The sequence below is a fragment of the Ochotona princeps genome, chromosome 18, assembly GCF_030435755.1.
Source record: "Ochotona princeps isolate mOchPri1 chromosome 18, mOchPri1.hap1, whole genome shotgun sequence".
NCBI lineage: Eukaryota > Metazoa > Chordata > Mammalia > Lagomorpha > Ochotonidae > Ochotona > Ochotona princeps.
Window position 1 is genome coordinate 40,938,409 of NC_080849.1, and position 25,822 is coordinate 40,964,230.

Here is a 25,822-nt window from a genome sequence, read left to right on the forward strand (position 1 = left end):
TGTCTACCCGGATGCATTAGCAAGACACTGAATGGGAAGCATGGCAGTCAGGACTTGGACCAGCACTCTCACATGGTATGCTGGCATTACAAATGGCAGCTTAACCTGCTGCAATACAACATCAGCTTCTCTGGTGTTTTCTAAACATATCTATTTTTAAATATACAGTGTGCTTAATATTTTTAAGCAAAGAATCCATTATGTAATGAGAACTCTTTATTTTTATAAAACTTAATTCTTTTTCAAAATAGCACATTTAGCATAGAGTTTGTAGGTCACAGAAAATACCTTTCAGGGCTGATAAACTAAAATAAAAAAAATGAAGACTATATATATATATAAATACACACACACACACACACATATAAACAGTTTTGAGATGGTTACTCTCAACATATTCAACCCTGCTCCTTAGTTTCTGAAAGCAACAGTGCTATCCATTTTCATCAGCATACTGTGGCAGCTGATTAAATGGAAAAATCCAGCTGCTGTGTGAGTATCAGAATAACTAAGAGTGATTTAAAATCATTTAAAGGCACAATGATAAGTTAGGATATTGTGGGTGTTTCAGATGATAACACATTTTTTTGGTTAGCTGATTCCTAATTTTATTATTTTTAATTTTATGGTACAATTGCAAAGGGTCTGTGATTTCCCTACTCTCTCCCCAAATTCCTAACCCCTGACTGATTTTCCCCATATTACTACAACAGTATAGTCCTTCATAAGGAGTCCTATGTCCATCAGTCTGATGGACTATCAAGGATGGCTAACTCTGTTGGTATGTAATACTGTAAAAAGAATCACTTGATCAGACCACTAGGTTTTAGCCATACAACACTTATGACCCCATGGAACTTTCAGTGGAGAAAATATCATATTAGACTTGTGACTCTCGTACTATGCTTTACAAAGTCATGACTGCGTTTGTGGCAAGGATCTGATCCCTGGAGAAGTGAGAACGTGACTACGTAGCCGACTCACCACCGTGTCCAGCTGTATCCAGTGTACCTCATTGCTGGAGCTGATTCGAGACTGTTGGGTCTGTAGTGTGTACGGGAAGGAGCTAACTTGCAGCACCAAGAGGTTGAAAGCTTCCAGAACTTCTCTGCAGTTTATGACTCTATCAGCTAATCCATGACTGGGCTCACCGTGTGACACAGAGCCTGAAATGACACTGTGGAAATATTGAAAGTCACATTAATACTTCCTTGTTTCATCAGTTATGCCTACACTGACATGGAGACAATATTTTTATAGTTCTTTGCTAGCTCTTTTAAACTTGGAGCAGGAGGGCTTGGCAGCGTGGCCTAGTGGCTAAGGTCCTCGCCTTGATCCCATATGGCTGCTGGTTCTAATCCCGGCAGCTCCACTTCCTCTCTATCCCTCCTCCTCTCAGTATATCTGGCTTTGTAATAAAAATAAAATAAATCTTAAAAAAAAAAAAAAAATAAACTTGGAGCAGGAGTAAAAACATCCACAATTTGATTTGGGAAAGAAAAAATGTACTTTCTTTCCTGTCCATTTTCCGAGAGAGAAAGAGAGAGAGAGAGTGTATGTGTGTGTGTATGAGAGAGAGAGAGAGAGGGAGAGGGAGAGGGAGAGAGAGTGTTTTCAGCTTGTGTCTTATATACCTCAGTGTAAATTCAGTTATCTTGGCTAAGGATAGCTACAACGAAAGTTGAGAGGATCACTTTGAAAGCTATCTGAACCACATCAGGAGAAGGAAATTGCAGGCATCCTCAAACATGTATAGATTTTTTTTTTCCAGAAGACACTAGGTTGGAAACTTCTTGATCTTTGTTAGAAGTATCAGAATTCCTGAAGTCCTTGGTTAGAAGCTAGTTAGACTTGAACAGCTGTCTGCTCCATCAAAACATGAGGCTATCTCCTTGCAATGTCCTGTACCCTCAGAGCACTCACAAGCCTCAGGATCTCCACACTTACTAACATGCACCTTCTTCCCATGGGCTGCTGGACTGTGATAAGGGCAGAGGAGGCTCTCCTGTAGCCCCCCTCCCTATGACCAAACCCTTCACTTGTGACTCCTTCTCAGTTCTCTTCCACTTGCTTGTACTATACTAGGGTACCATCCAGCCTCAAAAACACACTTTTGTTTTTAATCAAGTATGCTCAAACGGGGGAATTAGAGAGATTAAATCTCAAAATTAAGCTTATTTATATATATTTGAGAGGCAGAAGAATGGAGGGGAGGCAGGGAGTAAGGAAAAGAGACCTTCTAAATGACAGCAATAGCCAAGACTGGGCCAATCCACAGCCAGGAACTCCTTCTGGGCATCTCATATAGATGGAAGGGACTCAACCATCTGAGCCATCGCATGAGTAGGAAGCTGGACAAGAAGTGGAATACCCAGGACTCAAATGAGGAACTCTGATAAGTGATATGGGCATTCCCAAGCATATGGATCCTGATGCCTGCCCATCATTACACCAAACTTTAAATGACTATGTATTATAAGGGTACTTAGAAATAATGGAAAAATAAGATTAAAATATGATTATTTGGGTGTAAAACCTCTGGCATATATGCACATTTTTCTTTTTGGTGTTGTTTTTCTTTTTTAGTATTTTCCATGATATGGTTGTATAAGGATATCCCTCTTCATCTCCAATCACCCCATTTTCCCCTACAGTGTCCCCCTATATTATTACCCTTGACATATGTGCACATTCTTGATAATATGCATTTCCAGGTCCTTTTTGAAGTACCCTCACATAAAGTCAGTGAGCTATTTCTGTTCCTTAACAACCGTAACAACTGAATGGATGTGGACAAGATTTCCTGGTTCCCTTCTTTCTTCTTGCTCTCCTTCCTTTTTTTTTTTCCCTTCTAAATATAACAAACTTAGGAAAATTCTTATCTATGAGTACACCTACTTATGGCTGTAGATTTCAGGCTGTTGAGTATCAAACACTTCCTAACTTCTCAACAAGGGCTTTGGGAATTCTGACATTTCTGCCAGAGATGAAGAAATCTCCAACCTCAGTGGCTTTTGGAGGAAAACAAAAAATCTACACGTGCTTGAGGACACCTGCAATTTCCTGCCTGATGTGGTGAAAGCAAATGTTGATATGTAATAGTATCTGTTACCCCTTCCCCCACCACCTCCACTTTTAAACTACTTGCCCTTTTAGTCCACAGGAACAAAGATACCCTAAACCAGATAATGACTATAATTTGATCTGGGAACAAAACTAGTTCCATCATTCCAGACATTCTGTTCCTTCATTAATAAGTCCTGTCAAGAAATGATACACTCTTTTTTAAACTGGGAAACCAAGGAAGGTTTCAGATCTGCTCAGCGTTGACACAGCAGCTCTACTGCCTTCACAGGCAGAACAAGAGAAAAGAGGCAAGGATGAGGAGGAACTCTGGAACACAAGGGGGAGAAACGAAGGGTAAGGACCAGGGAGGAGGCGGTGTGAGGGAGGCGCCTCTCTGGGTGCTCCTTCACCTCACACTCTCTGTGAAACAGCTGAGCTCCACACTGCTTTGAAGACTGGATTCCTAGCAGGAATGTCGGCATCCTGCCACAGGATAGTTAAAACTTACATAGGAAAGAGTAGGAAGTGGCCAGTGAGCAGACGTCCCTTGTTTGCGTCCCTGGACTTTCCAATCACCACCTTTACAGTAGCTCATTATGTAATGTTTACTGCCATAGAAGAAAGACTGTATTTGCTCACTCTGAAGCAATCACCTCGTTAGTTCCACGTGGGAGTTGTCATGAACCAGCACAAACAGTGTGTATGGGTTCTGTTTCACTTTTCGCATAAAAACATCAAACTTGCTTTGGATCTCATTGTCGAGACGCACCACGTATTTCTCTGCTCTCTGATGAGCTGTCCCGTTGTCCTCCAGACCCAAGTCTACAAGGACGCCTGTGAAGAAGAAAGAGTTAACCACTGGACAGACAGACAGACACACACACACACACACGAGATAAACACTTTTTGTGCAACTGATATTTGATATTAATGTTAGAGATTTACAGATTTTTTTCTTTTTCATATTCTTCATCACAATTTAAAAGTGGAAATACCAGATTCCCCTTTCTTGAGAGCATCTCACTTCATCTCCTATACCCAACACAAATAACAAGGAATGTTCTGACACCTGAAGCAAAGGCAGTTGGATATATAATTAAGTTCTACTTCTATGTAAAGAGTTACAGGGAACAACTACTAAAGGCCACCTGCATAAAAATACTGGAGGTTCTTGAAAGTAATATACCACATAATACTCTTTTACTCCCTAAATTGGGGGTATATCTGAGGAAGGAAAATACATTGTGAGATTCAAAGCTATCACATTAGATTGTGAGCTTTTTTTTTTTTTTTAATTTATTTTGTGGGTGGAGGAAAGGTGGGATGCGCGTAGATAAGCCATGGGTAAGCCAATAGCCAAGAACTCAGTCTGGGTCTCCCATGTGGGTATCAGGGACACACATACTTGTGCCAGCACTGTCCCCTGGGGTGGACATTAAAAGGGAGCTGGAGTCAGAAGCAGAGCCAGGTCTCAGACCCAGGAACTCTGACAGAAGGTGTGAGCAACTGAAGCGGTATCTTAACTGCTGGGCCAAAGACCCACTTTGGTTATGGTAGCCCCAGTTTGAGGTAGTATGTTACTGATTTTTTTTTTAATAATCTCGTTTAGTTGATTGGGGTACAAATGGTCAACGGCTACAGGAAAATGGGTAATTTTCCACACTAATACCATCATTTTTCCCTGTTTATCTGGGGTCAGGGGAGAAACAAAGGGAGAAGCCCACCCAGCCTCCCACCCATCCCAGGTCCACAATGTGGGGCATGCTCCGAGGATCCTGCTCAAGCAGTTTTGATAGTTCAACAGGTCTGAATTGCTGCCAATCTCGCCATTCCAAGCACGATGAAATCTATTCAGAATCCACTAAGTGACATAGTCTCTTCACGGTTGGGGTTCTGAGATCGGCAGTTCAGTTGGAGGGATCTCCAAAGAAACTTCATCTGAGGTGATCCCAGACCTGATTCTTAAGTGTGCTTGCCAGTACAGGATCTGGCACCGTTACTAATTTTATACAGTGACAGTTTTGCACGCTATCTAAAATGTGAAAGCCCTCTGTGAATGTGTGATTTATATAACAAATTTGTACAGTGAGCTGATTACTCATGATTACCATATTCTCAAAATGTTAGGAACTGAAAGTGCTAGATCATCATCTCTCCCTATAATTAAATTATTTCTACATGAAGACGTCTAAAGTAGTTCTAGAAACATGAAATTGTTGTTAGACTAATTAATAAAAACACCATATCCTTCTTTAAAATAAGACCATTTATGAATGATGCTGACTTAATATATCTAGTTTGTCTTCTAATATAAAACAGGTCAGTTCATAACTGCATGCAATTAGCATCTACATGCCATATGCCATTACCTCTAAATGGTAATACAAATGCTGTTAAAAATGACTATATTAAAAAAGATGGGTAGGGGTGGTTTTTGTGGTGCAAATCAAGCTGCTGCTTGAGATATCCGTGACCCATCTCAGAGTGCAGGTTTGAGTCTTAGCTGTTCTATTTCACCACAGTTTTCTGTTGCTCATGTCTCCTCAGAGGCAGCAGACAAGGGCTTCCGTGCCTGGGCTACTCATGTGGGAGACTCAGACTAATTCCAGGCTCCTAGGTTTAATTTGGCCCATTTGGGCTGTTGTGGACATTTGGGGAGTGATCAAGAAGATGAAGGACATTCTCGCTCTGTTGCCTTACCTTTCAACTAGGTACAAATAAACATTTAAAAACAAAAGAAAAGATACAAAAGTAATTTTCTTTTTAAGCATTTTTCATTAGGAGCCTTTACCTAGAGATTGTCTTCAAATTCCACCTCAAATTTAGTAGTCAAATTTTGTTGTATTATCAAAACCAGTCAAATGCTTAATTTGGCAGGTAACTTTAATTTGTTTAAAGTGGACTGCCTGTTAGGTTCATTCAACACGTGATAGCTGGTCATTTATGCATCATGGTGTCAGGTACTACACTAGCCCTGGAGATCCCAAGGAGAACAGGATGAAGACCTTCATCTCATGGACGGGGAAGGTGGGGAATTCTGGTGAGTGTCACGGCAGTCCACGGCTGTGTCACTTGCTGGCCCTGCTGGTAACTCTGGATGGAGGGGCACCTTCTTGATGGGGGTCTTTAAACGGATGCTTAGGTCATCCTTCTTTTACATTTGATTTTAGACTTGCTTTCATTTTGTGTGTGTGTGTGTGTTTTATGGTTTTTTGTGTTTTGTTTCTTTCTTGGTTATGAAGATGACAGATATGCATTTTAGACATTTCTATCTGATGGTTTGGGGTTTATCTCTTTGGGAAGGGGAGGAGAGGAATCTTGTAGATAGACAATAAAGGAAGAGGGATAGGTATTCAGCCATTAAGACACATCCTGTATGTTAGTTCCCAACTCTGCCTCTTGATTCTTATTCCTGCTACTATAGAACCTGGGTAGCAGCAAGTAGTTGCGCAAGTAATGGGGTTTGTGCCACCCACATTGGGGGTCTAGAATGAGTTCTGGACTCGCAGTTTCATCCTCTCCAAACCATTGGGAACATTTGATGAGTGAACCAGTGGCTGGGAGTTCTTTCTGCCTATCTCTTTCTCTGTCCTTCTACCTCTTGGTCTCTCACATAAATAAAAATTTAAAGACAATAAAGAAGAATGAGGTATGATGTTTGAGTGAGTGGAATGGTGTGTGCAAGAAGCCAGAGTGGAAAAGAATGGCAAAGAGAACTCCCTGAGGATCCATGACATCCAGGAACTTTCACATGTAGCAAAAGGAGTCTGTGGTTTGAAATTGTTCCAGGGTCGAGCAGAGTCTAGGGTGTGACTAGGGCAGAGGTGTTTGACAAGGACACACTGAAGACAGAGTCTTCATCCAGCTGGACGTGAACAGGCACATTCAGTTCTACTTGCACAAAGGCATCTGGGGTGGCTCCCACTTCACTCAGGGCAGAGCTGTTTCCCTGGACTTTCCCCACTGAGATCCTGTTTCCTGCTGCCTTTGTCACCACCCCATAAATACTGCTTTTTTGTTGTTGTTGTTGAAGTGACGGACAGGGGTGAGAGGAGATTGGTGAATTGATGAGACTAAGCAAGAATATTTTAGAAAATGAGAATGCTTTCTGCTCTCTCTTTTCATTTCCCACTCAACTGTTTCACTCCCTTAAAACTTCCTCTTGTCCATATCTCTACAGATCTTTTATAATCATGCAAGTATGCAAATGGCAAACCTGTCTTAATCCCATGAACATGATTAAAAACTTGCTTGTCTAGAGGACGACAGACCTGCTCCTTTTTGCTGGAGGTTCTTACTTAATTCCATATTAAAAATAGGAAGGGTAAAAAAAACAGTCACTAGTACTTCCTGTATTCTTCCCTCCCATCTTGACTGAAAGTGACTTGCATTTGTATCAAAGCAGTACTCTGGGATTCTAATTTATAGAACATGGGGTCTCCTGAATGAGAAGAATTATCTTAAGCGTCAGGTATTTTTTTTAAATGATACTGACACAATAGTATTTCCTGGAGTCTAAAAATGTTCCCCTCTAGAAGGCCTCCAGCAGTCACGTGACCACCTTCAGTAAAGGTAAGGATGTTAAGACTGTTTCTTTACTAATCATCAAGTTCTTTCCATAATGTTTTCTTTTTTTTTCTTCCCTCCCTTCCTTCCTTTATCAGAATGTGAGTTCGTGTATCCAAAGGCTCCACATTACTGCTGGGTCTGCAACAATGTGACCACTTCTATTTTCATCCTTTTATTTTCAGCCACACATGGGCTGCCAAGGACATGCCCTTTCTGGGCGCCTGGAAGCTTATCCCTGCCTGGTGCTTTTCCTGGCAGACTCACTGCTGCAATGCTTTCTTTAACAAGGCAAACAGAACCCAGCAAGCAGAGACATACCTCCTCCCATTCCTCCATACACACACATACATACACACACCACCACCATCACCACCATCACCACCATCACCACCATCACCACCATCACCACCATCACCACCGGCCTTTCATTTGAACATCAGTGGAACATCCACTGGTGCCAGGCCAGGAGAGGTAGTGAATGGGGCACTAGGCATATTATGAAAAACAAAACAAAACAAAACATAAGCCTTATTATGCTAACATTCTGCCCTTTGGGACCTTGGCAAACCAAATTCTCCCCCACTCACATAATTATGAGGAAATTGGGTCAGATGGATTCTTGAGAGTTCTTTCTCTTAATAGCTATGATTGCTAAGAATTTTTTAAATGGGTAATCACCCGATATCTGTTTACCATACCCTGAATAATTTCTCTTCATAAAATGCAGACAGGCCTTGCTCTGCTATCAATTCTTTTGTATTCCAAGAGAATGAAAATACTTACATCTAAAAAATACATGTTGGCATACTTACTATATATAAAAAAAAGTATACATTCATTAAGAATGATGTTTTCGGGGCCTGGCACAGTAGCCTAGTGGCTAAAGTCCTTGCCTTACACATGCTGGGATCCCATATGGGTGCCAGCTCATGTCCTGGCAACCCTACTTTCCATCCAACTCCCTGCTTGTATCTTAGGAAAGCAGTCAAGGACGGCTCAAAGACTTGGGACCCTGAACCATGGGGGAGACCCGGAAGAAGAACCTGACTCATGGTTTGGGATTGGTTCAGGTCCAGCCATTGTGGCCACTTGGGGAGTGAATCAGTGGGTGGAAGATCTTTCTTTCTGTCTTTCCTTCCCTCTGTAAGTCTGACTTTTCAATAAAAAATAAATCTTTAAAAAAAGAATGATGCTTTCCATGACACCGAAAAATGCGTGTAGAATAATGTTGAGTAAAAATACACACAAGGGCCCGGTGGCGTGGCCTAGCAGCTAAAGTCCTCGCCTTGAACGCCCTGGGATCCCATATGGGCGCCGGTTCTAATCCCGGTAGCTCCACTTCCCATCCAGCTCCCTGCTTGTGGCCTGGGAAAGCAGTCGAGGACGGCCCACTCCACTAATTGCCGCAATGACCAGAGCTGAGCTGATCTAAATCCAGGAACCAGGAACCTCTTTGGGTCTCCCAAACAGGTGCAGGGATCCCAAAGCTTTGGGTTGTCCTCTACTGCTTTCCCAGGCCACAAACAGGGACTTGGATGGGGAGTAGGGCCACCAGAACATGAACTGGCACCCATATGGAATCCTGGAGCATGCAAGGCAGGGACTTTAGCCACTAGGCTACCATGCCGGGCCCCAGATTTTATTTTTAAAAATGATATTATGTACTGCAGATTTACAAAATTTTTGTTCTTTTCCCTTTTAGTATTGTCTGGGGGGAATTTTTTCCTCTATTTCCTGGTTCTCTTAAAATTCTTAGGAATAACTCTAACTCTGTATTTTTTTTTTCAGTGAGGCTTACTGTTTACATGGAGACGGTGTTCTGGCTTTGAGGTTGAAAATATGCTGTGGATGTGGTTAAATGCTCAAACATCTGCCTATGAAAAAGTGACCTATATGGGCTAAAAGGAGGCCAGGTGGCAGAGTCTGTCATTTCAGCACAGAACTGTCCTTGTTTTGAGAAAACGTCTTTTCCTAAATGAATGACAGATTCCAGTCACATAGATTACATCATGGATTTAATTGTCCTTGGCAATCATGCACATCAATTTACCTTGGAGAGAAAAATGTTGGATTACTTTGAGAGTAAACTTACAGATAAGTTCAAAATAACATTTAAAGTGCTTAAAGTGTTCCTGATTTATTTGTTTACTAAGAGACTTAGGCATTTTTATTACTGAAAAAAAAATGTTTTTCATGTCCTATAGATTAAGGTAAAGTAGATTAAACCCAAGGAAGAGTAGAGGGAATCTAAGGCTAGATGTAGGTAGTGTCCTCTTACCTGACTGTCGGACCCGTTGAAGAGTTTGCTGGACCAGAACCTCTGACCTTGGGACAATGATGATGAAGTCCACTTTGCTGAAGTGGCCAAGGTCTAGGCTCTGGCTGCCACTGTCCGCAATAGCACAGACCTGGGATAAGAGCTTTCTGGCAACCGTAAGCTGTGGTTGATAAATCTGGAAGGTTTCGTTATCTAAATCTAAAATAAAAAATTCATAAAACTATGATTAATTTATTTCCTTGATGGCCACTAAAACCCATCTGAGGACATGTGACATCTTTGGTAAAATGACAGATGCTCTGTCATCAAGAATCCTTACTCATTCTTCTTATTCTTTACTGAGTTTAATAAATTGGCCATTTTTCCCCAGAAAAAAAATTGCTCAGTAGTGTATGTGGCAGTTTAATAAATGTGCCATTTAAAAATCAATTGCTGGGTCATGAACACCTAATTGAGCATCCCTGATTTGGACACAGTGGTGGTAGAGATTTACACATCTTAGTGAAGCCAAAGCCAGGACTCATCTCTGGAAGGGGAGACTTCTAGGTTCCAAGGAAAGTCAGCAGAGGTCAGTGCTTGAGCCCAGACCTGTCCAGGGCAAGCGGTGCTGTTGACGCTGTGACTATAATTGTTTTGAGTTCCTTTGATTTCTTCTGGATTACACCAGGGTAAACACTTCCTCTTCAACAAGTCAGTCTGGAATATCCTGGTGACTACATAATGGGTCAGAATGACATGTCCCTCACCTTTCATCTAACTCAACTGGACTTGGCCAGTGCTTCTGACCTGACAGGCTTAGGTAGTTGTGGTCAATTCCAGTGCTGATGCCTGGAGGGTCTGAGGAAGCCTGAGTCATGACATAGCCAGCTGGCTGCTCAGAGATGAGGCATTACAAAAACACAGCTAAATACTCTGAGCAGGTCAGTAGACTTTGCTACAAGTTATAATCAAGCAACCAATCTCCTGTAAACGTGTGTCCATGTACAGTACATACACACCAGGGAAAGAAGCAAGCTTGTCAGTTTAACACCTGCACAAGCAATGTCCACATCCCAGTTTAAGGGCAGGTTTCTCAGCAAGAGTCCAGCTAACCTTCTTGAATTGGCATTTTCTAAAATCAATCTGTGAGGCAGCCAAGGCAAAGACCAGCCTGGACACAGTAGTCTTCCCACTGACTGGGAAAACCCACTGGGAAAGCCGACAGCTGTGATTGTCAACAATAGCCCAAACAGGTTTTGATCTACAAAGACCACCAATGAAAGTGAGTATGTCTTCTTATCTAGTTTCTTTTTCATTTCACAAATTGAGGACTACACATACTTTATATTCTTACATCTGTAGAATCTAAATTAGTAATTTTTAAAGTTGGAGGCAACATTTTCCAAATAGAGCCAAGACTTAGGAATCTGTAAGTATGCTAAGAATTTTTAAAACTCTGTGTGAACAATTCGAAACAGTGAATCTAACATGTTTTCAGATGGTTACTTTATTACTACTGTTCCATTTTATGGCCTGTGTTTACCTTTGCTTCTGTGACAGAAGTGATGCCAAAACCACACAACTCCTCATCACCTGTCAATCCTAATATATAAATGCTGCATTCTTATCGAGTGGAGACCAAATGGCCACCAGCAGTGGCTGACACGTGTCTACTTCCTGCATGACGCTCTCCTGTCCTTACTCCCAGGCTCTCCCACGCTGTGTCTGTCACTCAGTGGACTGAGAAGTGTGAGTGCAAGCGAATATAACTGAATGATCAAACTCCTCATTCTCAGCCCGCACTTCCCCTTGGGCCCCTGACTCACAGGAGGAAGTGATACTCCCTCTAACAGGAAGGCCTTCTCCCCGAGATTGTGTGTGTGTTACACATTCCAGAATAAGCAAAGGAAAGTTAGCCAGGGACCCCTCACAGCCTGCAGTCTAGACTCTTTCTAGCCATTGTTTGGAACTTGGAGCAAGCAAAGCAACTCTGGGTACAACTTGGGAACGTAAGGAAAATGAGACCTCTGAAGTTTTTCAGAGAAAAATAGGCCACTAGTTTTCACTTAACCTTTAATCTTAAGAATCAGATTTTTATTAAGAAGCAGACCTTTGATTTGGGGCAAGGCACTTTTAAAAGTCGAGGACAACCTATCATGTAAACAAGGAAGTCTGCTCTAAGCGCTCAGCACCCTCAGCGTGATTTTGCTTCTGCAACATATGTGCTAGCAATGGATTTCCCCTCCTGGTCTGGGGTGACATTACCCAGGTTTTGCGTGGGGATCATAGCAGCAGCCTCCCGGGGTGACACACATTCGTGAAGGTCTCCGTTGAAAGGGGTAACCACACTGTCTCCTCTTCTTTGCTGCATTTTTTCTAATAGCATGTCCAGATCATCACCTATTACAAAAGAAAATGTAGGTAGGAAAGTGACAAGGGATGACATGTTTATTGGTTTGTATCAGTCTCTGAGTTAGGCTGTTGGCTGAGTTCTCCACCATTTTGTGGGTTAGCCAGTAATTCATGTCAGAGTTTACACATTGCCATTGTTGATGTCAAGAGCTAACCACACTGGTATTATGCCTTTTTTTTTAAGGATTTATTTTAAAAATTTTATTCGAAAGAGTTACATAGACAAAAAAAGATCTTCCATCTGCTGGCTCACTCTCCCAATGGCTTCAATGGCTGAGGCTAGCCCAAGCCAAAACCAGGAATCTGGAGCTGCTTCCAGATTTCCCACATGGGTGCAGGGGCCCAAGCATTTGGGTCATTTTCTGCTGCTTTCTCAGGCACATCAGCAGGGAACTGGACCCACAGTGGAACAGCTGGGTGTTGAACAGCTGCCCATGTGGGATGCCCAAAGCTGGTTGCTTTAGTTGCTACGTCACAACACCAGCCCTGGAATCATACTTTCAAGTGACATGCTTTCACACACTGCATCTCTCTTGACCTCCATAACAGTCAAAAACAAACAGAATGGGATTATTCTGTCTCCACATGACATATCAGAAAACAGATCTGGTGGGAGAGATCCACCCGACGTCACTCAGCAAGGTTGTAGCAGAGCTAAGGACTGCAGCCCAGCCTCAGGACTAAGGCACCTCTCGCTGAAACTGCTGCTGCTTCCTTTGGTATGAGTAACAGAATACGCAGGCTATTCTACTCCAAGTGAAAAATGAGCTGGCAAGCTCTTACTCCACACTCACTCACATCCTTGACAGTCGAAGATTTAAATTCACAAAGCCAAGTAGCCAGGGGCTGGCCAGGTCACTGACTTTTACAACTACTCACCTAATGACGTGGTTTTGAAATGTGATGCCAGGAAACTGACCTTTCCCGTGATGAGCTCATAACTAATTTCTTTCAAGAACTCACTTGTGGTGAGCATGCTCTCTGCCAGAGCCCGGGACTGATGCTGACCTAGAGCACACAGGAGGAAAAGAGAGGACCCATCAGGGGGACCTATGGTCACTGCAACATTATTTACAAAACAACAACTGGAGACAAAGTATGTGACTACAGGGACTTGCTATGTCGAAAAGAGGCAACATTTGACATGTCAGTTGAAGATGACAGACAGAAACAGACAATGCTTATAACAGCATGCTGGATGACCAAGGGGAAGAATAACGTACTTAGCATTTACATCTCAAAGTGTACACATGCTTGTGCTTACTGACTAAAGATAAAGCATGAAAAACCCTTATAAAAACTGTGTTTTCACAGTTACAGCATTTAATCTTTAAAACAGAAACTTAGCTGGTTGTTTTACAATCAAAAACGGAAAATTTAACATATCACAGTGTCTGATGGAGCTCTGTGAAAATACCTGCAGCACAGCAAGACGGGCCGCAGGGTGCTGCCAAGGGGAGGGGGCTTAGCCTCTTGGGTAGGGAGCAGTGTCACTGGATTCAGAGAGGAGAAGCAAAACTGAGTCTACTCAGCATGGGGTCTGATGGAAAATCAGCACAAATTAAAAAACAAAAAACAAAACCCACATATTTTGCACCAACTTTTTAAGACTTATCCTTAGAGTCAATGTTATAACATAAAATGGACACCTTAGTGAAGAAAAGCCACATGAGATAAGTTTTTGGCAGATTTGCTGAACTGGCTTAAGCCACCTGTGGCACCGGCTTTACCACATGCTAGGCTAGTGACAGCTCCAAAGCCTTTTAAGGACAGAAGTTATATGAGACAAAGGTATCTATTACTAGGATGAGCTCTGAAATAATGCTCCCAGAGCCAGCTACCAGGGACACCAGCCAAACCAAGGGTTATAAAAATCTGATCTGAGGAGGAAAAGAAGAATTAAAATTAGGAGGAAGGATCCAAGTTGGAGCAAATAACTACCAGTTGCTAAATATCTCTTGGATAGATGAGTGACTGAGTGGATGGATTAGATAGAGTTACTCACCTAAGACTACCACGCAGAATTCATTTCCTCTGATTTTCGAAGCACAAATTGCTACCACATAATCTGGTAGCCTCTGATAGTGTCTCATTTCACTGAGAGTCCTTAGGGTTTCTGAAATGCCTTCCGCCAAAGAGTTCTGGGTCACGATCACATGAACCAAGTCTTGAGATACACTGGCAATCAATCTAGCCAGCCAGGGGAGTTGTCCTGGAGATATGGGGACACACTGGGCCCCAATCTGCAGAGCTCGCTCTCTCAGAGTAAATTCCTGCATAGCTTTCAGCATAATTTGTTCAAATTCTTCCCTGAGAGGAATTTGATCAGGACCTACATTAAAAAAAAAAAAAAAAAAAAAAAAGAGTTATAGACAGAGGTTGTTTTTTTGTTTGTTTGTTTTTGTTTTTTTTTTTAATCATAGGTAGAAGAGAGACACACACCCACACACTAGTCTGTAGACCCTCAGGGTAGGGAACTGTCTGACTGCAGGCATAGCAGGACTGCTAAATTATGTGGTCTGGACCTGCCAAAACAACTGTAGGTGGTACTCAAACTTCACCTAATCTACGGCAGACCAATTTTTTTTTTTTAAGATTTTATTTATTTTCATTACAAAGTCAGATATACAGAGAGGAGGAGAGACAAAGGGGAACCTCTTCTGTCTGATAATTCACTCCCCAAGTGACCGCAATGGCTGGTGCTGCGCCAACCCGGAGCCAGGAGCAGGGAACTTTTTCCAGGTCTCCCACACGGGTGCAGAGTTGGGCCGTCCTTGACTGCTTTCCCAGGCCACAGCAGGGAGCTGGATGGGAAGTTGAGTAGCTGGTACAAGAACTGGAGCCTTATGGGATCCCAGCTACAAGGTGCAGATTAAGCCACTAAGCCACTGTGCAGGACCCATAGCAGGTTAATTTTTAAGATGGTAATATGATTTTGTTTGGTCAGCCAACCAGAAGAAGGTTCCCCATCCTTGTAGCCTCGTATCCTTCCACTTACAAGTAAGTTTTATCCAAGTAGTCTCAAGTACAGATCACCAACTAATCATTCTTCATTGTGAAGTAACCATCTCTCTTCTTTCTCTGTTTTAACTGTTTAAAAAAGTTTTTATTTATTTAGAAAGCAGAGTGATAGAGTAGGAGAGAGGGAGAGTCAGAGATAAGAGAGGAGGGACAAAGACAGGCAGAGGGTGATCCTCCATTTCCTGCCTTACTTAGTTCCCAGATGGTGGTTACCGCCAGGGCTGCACCAGGCCAAAGCCAGCAGCCAGGAACTCCATCTGGGTCTCTCATATGGGCAGCAGGGGCTCAGTCACCTGGGTCGTCTCTTACTGATGTCTCAGGCTCACTGGTGGAGAGCTGGATCAGAAGCAGAGCAGCTGGGGCTCTGAAATGGGATGTTGGCGACACAGGTGGCAGCTTAAACTGCTGTCCACAGTGCTAGTTCCAAGAGCTTCATTTATTTTTACTTAAAAACAGAACAGAAAACAGGGTCCTACTAACCTCTCTTCCGTACCTGATCTTTCTAAAAGAGGATGACTGGGCCTGGCGCAATAGCCTATCTGCTAATGTCCTTGTCTTGTACTTACTGGGGTCCCACATGGGCGTCGGTTCTAATCCCAGCTGCTCCACTTCCCTTCCAACTCCCTGCTTGGGGCCTGGGAAAGCAGTCAAGAATGGCCTAAGGCCTTGGGATACAGTACCCGCGTGGGAGACCAGGAGGAAGCTCTAGGCTCCTGGCTTCAGACTGGCTCAGCTCCAGCCATTGTGGCTACTTGGGGAGTGAACCAGAGTACAGATCTTTCACTCTGTCTCTCCTTTTTTCTGTAAATCTGACTTTCCAATAAGAATACACAAATCTTTAAAAAAAAAAAAAGAGGATGAATTGGGTGTCACTTTCATTATGTGCCTTGGGAGATGATCATTGCGGGCATAGTTTCTGATGTATTAATCATGGAAAATGGACATTGTTAACGCCTAATGAAACCAGAAGACAACCTAGTGGTATATGATGAAATTTAGGTTTCGGTTCTCATTTTATTCATAGGCACTTTGAAATCACTCTGCACCTAATTTCATAAATAATGCCCACAGGAAAAATAATTTTTCAGTTCCAATTTACATTTGGAACATGATCTTTGTTCCTCAACCCCGGCTACCACCACAGCTAAGCTTTTAGTGCTGACTGTGCCCCATGGAGTTGGGGGATTTTATTCTCATGCTCTTTAGAAATGTAACCAATGTACAGAACAAAATAAGCAAGTCAGTATTTGGCATCCAAATGGTACAACAGACAGAGGTTTCTGCATTTAGCTAGCATGGAATCCCAGAGAACCAGGGCTTCTATTTCCTTTATTTGGTGATTCTTTTTGCAGTGTGAGCCCCTGCTTTGAATCGCTGGCATCTAAACAGAGATGGACTCAGAACCAAGGCTCAAAGTCCCTTAGGACAGAACACAGTTAAGGATAAGGGGCTGGGTTTCTAAACAACATCAACAAAAAGTCACCACCTGAGTCAGAAATCTGTCCTTTCTCAATTTTATTCCAATACTTGAGTGGTCTCCCTGACTCTACCCATGTTTTCTGGAAAAGGAAGAAAGTCAGGAGTTTAGTAGTGTTTTAGGATAAGGAAAATTAAGTAAAATGCCATGAATTTTGGATTTTTCTGTTCTTCACATGGTAGAAAACTTTTTACACTTATGTTTCTCATCTCCTTCCTAATCATTTGCTAAGGGGGAGTGGATGCCTTTTCCTTTATCATCTGGGACCCACCAAAACCTCTGATCTTCATTCAGCTTTATCAAACTGGCATCACGGTTAGTGGGCAAGTAGGCACACAGTAATGAGCTCAAAGCGGACAGGGTTGGACTGACTATGTCAAATGAATGGCAGGTGGCCATCTATTTTTATCTTTTTTTCCCACCAGAACATAAAACAATCTGTCCCTGTCTCCAATTCCCTAACATCTCTCATCGCCAGTCTACACTTGATCTTAGTCAAAAGGCCAAGAGGCGACCTCTTACTGCCAAGCTAAAGGCTTAGAACCCACTGCAAACCAGGACTGGTTATCATGTTCTGTTAGGAAGCATGTTCTAGGGAAATAAAATTATCTCACATGTTCACAGCATCACTGTTGCCTGAAGACTCACTTTCATGGAGTTTTGACTGAATTACTGTTAGGCATTGAGAAATGAGGAAATACATGAAAGTTATGGACCCTTCTTTGAGCAAAATGCCTTGCTTACACTCATTGGTCATCACTTCCTCATCCTCGGCCATTACAGGTAAATTACAGGAGCCTTTTCTCCACTTTCTGCAAGTTTGATAATAGCCTCTTTTCCATTTAAGTGCTTGTCTCCAGAAGCTCCCATTTAGCCCAGGCATTAGTTCTGATAGCTTCTCAGATAGAGCTACCCTAATAGGAAAAGGCAAGATTCCTGAGGACTCAAAGCCCTCCAAGAATCTCTGGATTTTCTGATTCCATTATCTACTTCAAAAGATTTTTCCGATTGTGAAATAACAGAAAAATGTGTTTAAAATGACTGTGGTGAAAAGACGTAACCTATTCTTACGGAAGAATCTTGTTTTTCTTCTCTGTTCCAAGTAACTGAACCAGCAAAGCAGTAACACCGTCCTTTAAAAGTCGGTGTTTATTTTTTTTTTAATTGTCTGCAATATATAACACATATGTGAAAATCCTCTTCCTGCCTTCTCAAAACCTCCAGGGACAAATTTTTGTTTTCAAGGATTCTAGAACAGTTAGTTGTTGTCGAGCACAGAAATTCTAGTGTCCAAGTTTAATTGAAAAAGAAAAAAAGAGGAAAAAAATAGCTCTACTTGTTAAGACTTTTCCTTTTTTTTTTTAAGATAAGAATTTGTAGTAATTCAAGGGAAGATATTTCAATTTTGAGCACCTGATTCACTTAATCAGCTTGGACTCTGATTTTTAAAACTTATTAAGATTGAAAAACATGCTACGGTGGTTGGTTTAAGCTTGTTGGAGAAGCCTGGCTGTATGAAGCCTTGTTTTACTGATTCTGTGTTTATCTTTTAGTCTTAGAATACATTCAACATCAGTGTGAGGCAACTAAAATTAAGATATCAAATGAGTTGTAGATGCAAGTTATTTTTCTAATTTTATTGCCTATCAATAAGAGTGACTGGTAAGTTCAAGATTTATTCTCAAGCGGTTTTCATGGTAAATTTGACCCTTGTTAGTTTCAAAACTCAATGTCAGGTCAAAACTCACCTGGGGCAGCCTTTTAGGGAACTCAAAGTTCTAGCCAAGGTTGCTGACGCTCAGAAGAATGAAGCTTTTGCTTGTTTTTAATGCTATTTAGCCCAGTTTTCTAATGTCAAAAAAACTTCATGAGAATATAAGAAACAATTTTTTGCATCTCTTATATTTTTCTAGGTAAACCATTCAATGGTTGAAGTCCTGGAGTGAGTGTATAATTAAGCTGCATTTTAGATAGCCCACTGTAGTTTGCAAAATAAAGGACATTTCTATGTAAATGCTGCCAAACCATACAGTATTGTCAGGGCACTTGCATATGCCCATTGAGGGGCTCAGGGGGATATTACAAATAGAGGAAGTGAAGGGTTCATGACCTACATGTCCCTCTTACCCTGGAGAATCTTCCAGGGATGTCTGTACTTACTCTTTTGGAGAAGCAAAGCATGAAAGGACCACATCAAAGGAGTTCAGTTGGAGAAAGGGGAAAAAATGGAAGCAGGAACAACAGATAAAGAAGATAAAAAGGCTAAGGGTGGGTAGTGGGTGGGTATCTAGCCTGGCTGTTAAAACCCCACGGGAGGGCCTGGGTTTGATTCCCAGCTCTAGCTCCAGATTCCATCTTCTTAACTAATGCATACTGTGGCCAAGCAGCAGTGATTATTTAAGCAATAGGACTCCAGCTTTATCCCTGGCTTCAACCTAGACCCAACCCGGTCCTGATCAGTGCAGTCATTTAGGGTGTGAAACAGTGGAGGGGAATGCTTTCCCTGTCTCTTTCTGCTTTGATAATAACAGCAGTCATGATAGTTACAATGAAGGCTAAGTGGGAAACTGCATCATTGTCTGAGCGCACAGCTACGTGCTGCAGTCCGAACGGCCAGACTCCGCAAAGGAGAGGTTTTAAGGACACAATCCAAAAGGAGACCTTGGGAATATCACGATACTGGACGCTAGGTGGAGCAAGTCATCTTTTTTTCAGGACTAACAGAAACAAAGAGAAAAAGAGAATGGGATGAAGGAAAAGAACATTAGATGTGAAAGGAGGAGGAAAATAAGAGACAGACATGTGGAGGGATGCGAGGAATAAGGGGAAAACATCTTACAAGAAAGATAACTCACCAAAAATAACTTACCGAGCCTCACAAGATACTGTATTGTCAGAAGAATCATATTTTCCACACTCAGGAGTTGGCTGCCTGTCAACCCTAACTGTTCCAAATCTTTGTTTTCCAACTGTGGAATCTTGTAGCAATTCACCAGCAGGGGACTCACAACAATGTCACCAACATTTCCATAGAAATAGGGTAAAGTGCCATAGCCTGCCAAACAGAAGCAGGTGAATACAGTTCATTATTCCTTTTAGAGGTACAACAAGGAATGCTTGCTCAACTAAAACGAACATTGTTTAATAGAATTTTATGGTTTCTAAGATATTTGCTTAATAAATCATTCAAATATGAGACATCTTCAAAAGAGTTACTGGAAAATATATATTATTTAAAAATGCATTGATTTCAAATTTTCTTGCACCAAATCAATTTATTTTTATGTTAGTATCATTTCCCATGCCCTTTCCTTACATTACATCAGATAACCATGAAGCAAGCAATCGTAATGGCTTGTTCTGTTTCCCACAGAAGAGACATGCTAACATTCTGTTTCTGCTACAGAAGATGGGCAAGTTTCTAAAACATCTCTTTATCCTTTGTAAAACTCCAATGATAAAACATTTTCTAATTAGAGTTCCTCCTGATCAGTTTTTCTCTTTCAGGTAGATCAGAAAACAAGCCACGGCAACATGTTTCACATCCCAAAGTTTTCTTAAAAACACACATATACACAATCCATTGATCAACAGCCATATTCTACTCTGTTGGTTCTAAGTACATGGAGACTACTACTGCTTTTGTTATCTTACGTATTTTTGTTAGGTTCACTTCCTGAATGTCAGTAAATAGCCTCAAATTATCTTAGAAGATGATAGGATAAAATGAGTTGAAATATATTATATTTGAGTGTGTGGTGCAGAAGAGAGTCCCTCTCTGTGAGACCTTTTTTTTTAAAAGGCAGATGCAGGACCAAAGGGCCTAATGTTCCATGTATCTCTCCAAGGCTTAGCTGAAGTATGTCAGTGTTTGATGAGAACTTCCTGAGCCACATGGAATTCCAGCCAACGGGGGTTCCTCCAGTACCTACAGATTCATGATTGTGCAAAGGGTGGCTTGATAAAGGATAGGATTTGAAGCAAAACCACCCATCTGTGGGCTCAGCCCAACTATAAGATGCAAGACAATACATCATGTAAACACATCTTAAAGACCTGTGCAGCTTAAATATCCTATCTATTTTGTCCTGAAGGTATGGCAAGTAGACTCCTTCTGACCAAAACTAGCCCCCAAACTAAGGGAAATTTTGATGCAGGCATGAAAAGACTAGCTTTCTTTCCTTTCCTTTTTTTTTTTTTTTTTCTCTCCTTTTTCTCCCTCTCTCTTTTATTTCTGTCTATAGACAGCCTATTAGGACTCAGTCTCCTTGAAGGTCCTATCTCACAGGTGCTTTCTTATGGTTCACACCTACACATGGAGACCTCTTGGTTCTCCTGGGTGAGGTCTGTTGGCCAACTCAGCTTGTTATTTGTCTTCTATGGTTTAGCTTTCTCTGCCTGGAATGTTCCCTCCCCCTACTTATCCACTGAAACTAACCTCCAGGACATCCTCAGACTCCTCCAGGCATAGTAAGTTCCCTCTCCTCTGAGCTCTAGTAGTAGCTCTTGGCTGTGAACCCCTACCAGCCCTTATCAAGGTGTACTGGAATGGTTATTTACCAACTCAATGGTTAATGGGAGGTTAGTTAGACTCCTTCACTAAATAGCACTCCTTGAGGGCAAGGCTTGGCCTTATAGTCTCAACTTCTAATTACATGTTTACTATACACCAGGGATCTTGAAAAGGTTCACAGAAAATGTATATTATTTAAAAAAAAAACCCTATGAAAGGATTTAAAATATTGCACCAAAATAAACTTATTTCCACTGTCTACCAACTTTTTTGCACTACTCTCGAAACATGAAGAACTTGACGAACAAAAGCTGAAATCATCAGTGGAAGAATAAATGAATATTTTCATCATCACATGGATCAACATACAAACAGTAAAATGGAGAAACACTCCTAGATTCAGAAAAACAGACAATGTGAGATTCCTTTGGCCTTACCTATCAGAATAACTGGTCTGATTCCTGAGTTACTCAGCAGGTTTTCAGGAACAATGACAGTTTCCCCTGCAGGAATGGGCCGAGGTTGTAAAATTCCAGTTAATGGGGTCTGTGGAATTGGGGCAGATAAAAAAGGCTCTGGAAGAGAAGTTGTTGGATAAGAAACATTAATCTTGAAAGAAAAATGAAATACAACAGAATGTAATGCAACTTTTGCAACTTTAAAACTTTAAATAAATAGGTCTTAGAAGTCTAACAGTTCATTTTTTATTAAAGTTATTCATGTGTATAATACAAAATTAGAAATGTGACAAACAAAAGGAGGAAACGCATGATGTGAGAGGATCCTATCTGGAGATAGCTAATATTTAGCATTCTGGTGGTTTTCCTTCTAGTTGTTTTTTTTTTTTTTTCCACCACCAGCAATCTTTAGGATTCTGTTTTTGCATTTTTTCTTTTTTTCCCAGATAACTGAAGACAGATCTGCTCATAACATACATTTTGAAATGTATTAAAACAATATGAAGGACAAACTTCATTGATCAGTACTACCAAAGGGCAACCAGAGTAATATATTGCCATGATTTTTTATGTATTCTCTATGTAACCTACAGAACCATTTATTTTAACAAACTTAAAATTTTAAAGGATCTTACAAAATTGTAATATTTACGCTAATATGTTTAGTACAGCAAGGTACACAAATATTTAAATGTTTGAATACCAGATAGCTAGAATTTGGGTATTATGAAGGAGAAAAAGTTGTGTGTGTGTGTGTGTGTGTGTGTGTGTTTCCAGATTTCTACCTACAAACTGAAGCATGTAGGCCAGAAATAACAAAATAACAAGCCTTGGTCACATAAACAACCGATCACAGGAAGGCAAACCTAATATCACCATTGGCAAAGCAAGTCTGTTTTTTGTACTATGATTGTGCGCTGTTAGTGTTATGTCCTCTGTCAATACTTTGGGCTAAAACAAGGTCAAAGGTTGCATTCAGATTAGTCGTGCTGGGGAAGGCAAATGTGATGGGGACAAAATAGCACCTACTTTCAATACCTCACTAGAGTATTAGATCCAATGTTGGTTAAGAAAACCTGTCTTCAAAGGTTCAGAGAAAGAATAGGAAATATCTGCGAATTAAAAACAAAGCAAACAAAAAACTAAAAACCATCTTTTGCTAAAATCTTACCAGTTCTTGAAACAGGGCGAACTGTAGGAACAGGTACAACTAAACCAGGCTGGGGGACAGGGAAACCCGGATACCAGCCTCGGTGTCGTTTCTTTGGTGGCCCAGAAATGAACATGGTAGCTGGAGGCAAAAAGAAAGACGGCCTTGCCCTCAGCAGTGTGTGCAGAAGGGAGGAATGCTGAAGTCACACGGGTCCACAGATCATTTACAATCAGAAAATTAGTCCCTCTTCCAGAGGCAAAGATACATTTAGGAAAAGTCAAGCTGAACAACCTAAGTCACACCAACACCAACTTTACCTGGATTATTTAATTTGATTCCATCAATGACCCTTGTAAAGTTGTAGGATGAGTATTATTGTCATACTTATTTTGTAGATGGAGTAAGAATGGCTCAGATTTGCCCGCAGTCACATAATACAGAGGAACTTAAATCTTGTACTTTTGGTAGCAAAGCCTGTTTTTTCCCCCCCAAACATTTCCTTATACATTCATCTCAGCCTTACTTGCCTGTTACACTCATCCATGCAGAATCATGAAGATATTACTGTTCACAGCAATCACAAATTTCCAAACTATTACATGACAAGCGAAAGAAAAAAAAAAAAACACTAAAGTGTTCTGTCAGATAATCCATGGTTCCAAATACTGTAATACCTTTAAGCACATCGTAAGATGATTATTGTACCTTGGTCTCCTGATGTGTAACTAGGTCTTGGGGATACAGAGTAATTCCCTGGGTGGGGGAGAGTGGAGCTGGAGGCATTATTCTTCCCTCCGTGGCTACTGTTTCCATTAGCAGCATCTGTAGAACAAGAGAGGAGGAGCCACTTGCAAAGCTGCTGGGCAGGACACTGTTTTGCTGTGATACTACAACTGTCTTATAATTCTCTCACTCAAGGGTTCAAAGGAGTTTTACAGATAGGATTCAGCCCAGTCATCAGAGCAGTATCAACTAAAGTCATCAGAATAGCTTCTTCTTCAAAATCAAATGTAACTGTAATGGCTGCAAGAGATTTTGTAGGACAAGTTTTAATGAAGTATTTGGAGATAGTGGTTGGGCAGGAAAAGGAAAACATAAAAAAATCTTTATATGATGGAAAAATTCAAATATATGCAGGAGAGAGAAATGTATAATAAACTTCTAAATACCCATCACCCAAACTTCAAAATTCATCAACACACAGCCCATCCTGCTTCATTTATACACCAAGCCTTCTTCTCCCCATCCCAATTTACACATAACATGCTCTGGATTACTCTGAAGCAAATCAATTTATCATATCATTTCACTGTTAAATATTTCTGTATGTATTTTTAACAGAAAGTGATTCTGGTAGCTGGTGCTGTGGCGTTAACAGGTTAAGCCACCAACTGTCACCCTGGTATCTCATTTGCGGTCTAGTTTGAGTCCTGATTGTTCCACTTGTGATCCTGCTCCCTGCTACTAGGCTGGCAAAAGCAGCAGAGGATAGCCTAAGTGTTTGGATCCTGGCCACCCACGAGGAGACCTGGACAAAATGCTTGGCTCTGGCTTGGCATAGCCTTACCCTGCAGCCGTTTGGGGAGTGAATTAGCAGATAGAAGCTCTCTCTCTCTTTCCTTCTCTGTAGCTCTGCCTTTCAAGCAAATAAAACAAAAATTTAAGGTGACTCTTTAAAAATACAATTAAACATCATACTTGAAATTAATGGTGGGGCCAGGGTTCACGGCACAGCAGAACTATGATGATGCTCCGTAAGTAAAAGTCATGTTCCCATGATTATTTCCTTGCCCACACCTGGCTCAGTTCTTGTCACTCAAGGAATTTTAACATTTCGTAGTTCCGAACAGACCATAGTTCTGTAAGTTCTACATATCAAGTTGTGTCTGCCTTTTTCTTCCCTTCTTTTCTTTTTTGCTTTCGTTCTTGTTGTTCACTGAATTTGAAATGCTTTTTCCGTATTCCTACAGTAAGTGTATCCCCATCTGTAAAGACCAGCTTACTTCAAAAAATTCATTTTTGGATTATACCCTAAAATAAAGGCTGCAATACCCTGAAAATACCTTAATATAGGCTCTTCCCCACTCCCTGTACTAAGTTACAAGGGTATCTGGTCAGGGATTCAGCCTCAAATTCTCTTTGTATTCCCAGTTCCTAATCACAGCATTGAAATGTTTGTTGGATTGAATCAAACTGCTTTGTCTCTTCTGTGTGCTAAATGTAATTCGCTGATTCTTATGGCTGGAACACTTTGTAGTGTGCTACATTTCTACAGACAGCCACATTTCCATCTTCAATAGAAGCAGCTTTTGTTTTCTTCTATTTGTCAATTAGATTGCATAAAGTCTTTTACACACGAGGGATTTACCAAAGAAATGTAAGTGAGGAAAACATCACCTGCAGCGAATGTCTTCCCCATAGCTTGCAAGGATAAAGCCAGTGGTTTCACAATGTTCTTGTTCCCGGTCAGGTCCTGAGTTCCACTTAAATTGATTGCAGAATTAGCTGGACTGAGAACTGGTGAATCTTTAAAATGAAAGAGGTCATTTAAATTAGTAACCATTTAAATATGCAGGAAGGAAGTTAATTCAACTACTGTGAACTGAAAAAAGGAGACTGTAAAATTTTCATTTTTTTCTTTGAACTAGTCTCACATTTTAGGAAAATCTCCGTATGTAGGTTTTATTGCTTTTAAATGTATTTAATAAACACCTAGAATGTACTAATGTGTTTTGTGTTCTTCTAAAATTTATTTATTTATTTATTTATTTATCTGGAAGTCTGAGTTATAGGGAGGGAAAGACAGAGAGGGAGAGACACAGATCTTCCATCTGCTTGTTCACTCCCCAGTGGCCCACTAGCCAACATTGAGTCAGACCAGGCTGAAACCAGGAGC

At 41.1% G+C, this 25,822-nt stretch overlaps 1 protein-coding gene across 5 annotated transcripts in view; it reads right to left on the reverse strand.

Moving 5' to 3' along the window:
- The window catches only part of GREB1L (GREB1 like retinoic acid receptor coactivator), a 124,106-nt gene that overhangs the window by 40,893 nt on the left and 57,391 nt on the right, over positions 1 to 25,822 (reverse strand). For all 5 annotated transcript variants that reach the window (XM_058677093.1, XM_058677092.1, XM_058677094.1 and 2 more), the window contains exons 7-17: positions 25,324 to 25,452; positions 23,632 to 23,748; positions 22,945 to 23,064; positions 21,753 to 21,890; positions 19,672 to 19,857; positions 14,310 to 14,636; positions 13,184 to 13,312; positions 12,158 to 12,292; positions 9,914 to 10,111; positions 3,720 to 3,900; positions 985 to 1,177 (exon numbers count right to left, since the gene is read on the reverse strand). In XM_058677093.1, the coding sequence (XP_058533076.1) occupies positions 985 to 1,177; positions 3,720 to 3,900; positions 9,914 to 10,111; positions 12,158 to 12,292; positions 13,184 to 13,312; positions 14,310 to 14,636; positions 19,672 to 19,857; positions 21,753 to 21,890; positions 22,945 to 23,064; positions 23,632 to 23,748; positions 25,324 to 25,452 (1,853 nt within the window). The remainder of the gene's footprint in view (positions 1 to 984; positions 1,178 to 3,719; positions 3,901 to 9,913; positions 10,112 to 12,157; positions 12,293 to 13,183; positions 13,313 to 14,309; positions 14,637 to 19,671; positions 19,858 to 21,752; positions 21,891 to 22,944; positions 23,065 to 23,631; positions 23,749 to 25,323; positions 25,453 to 25,822) is intronic.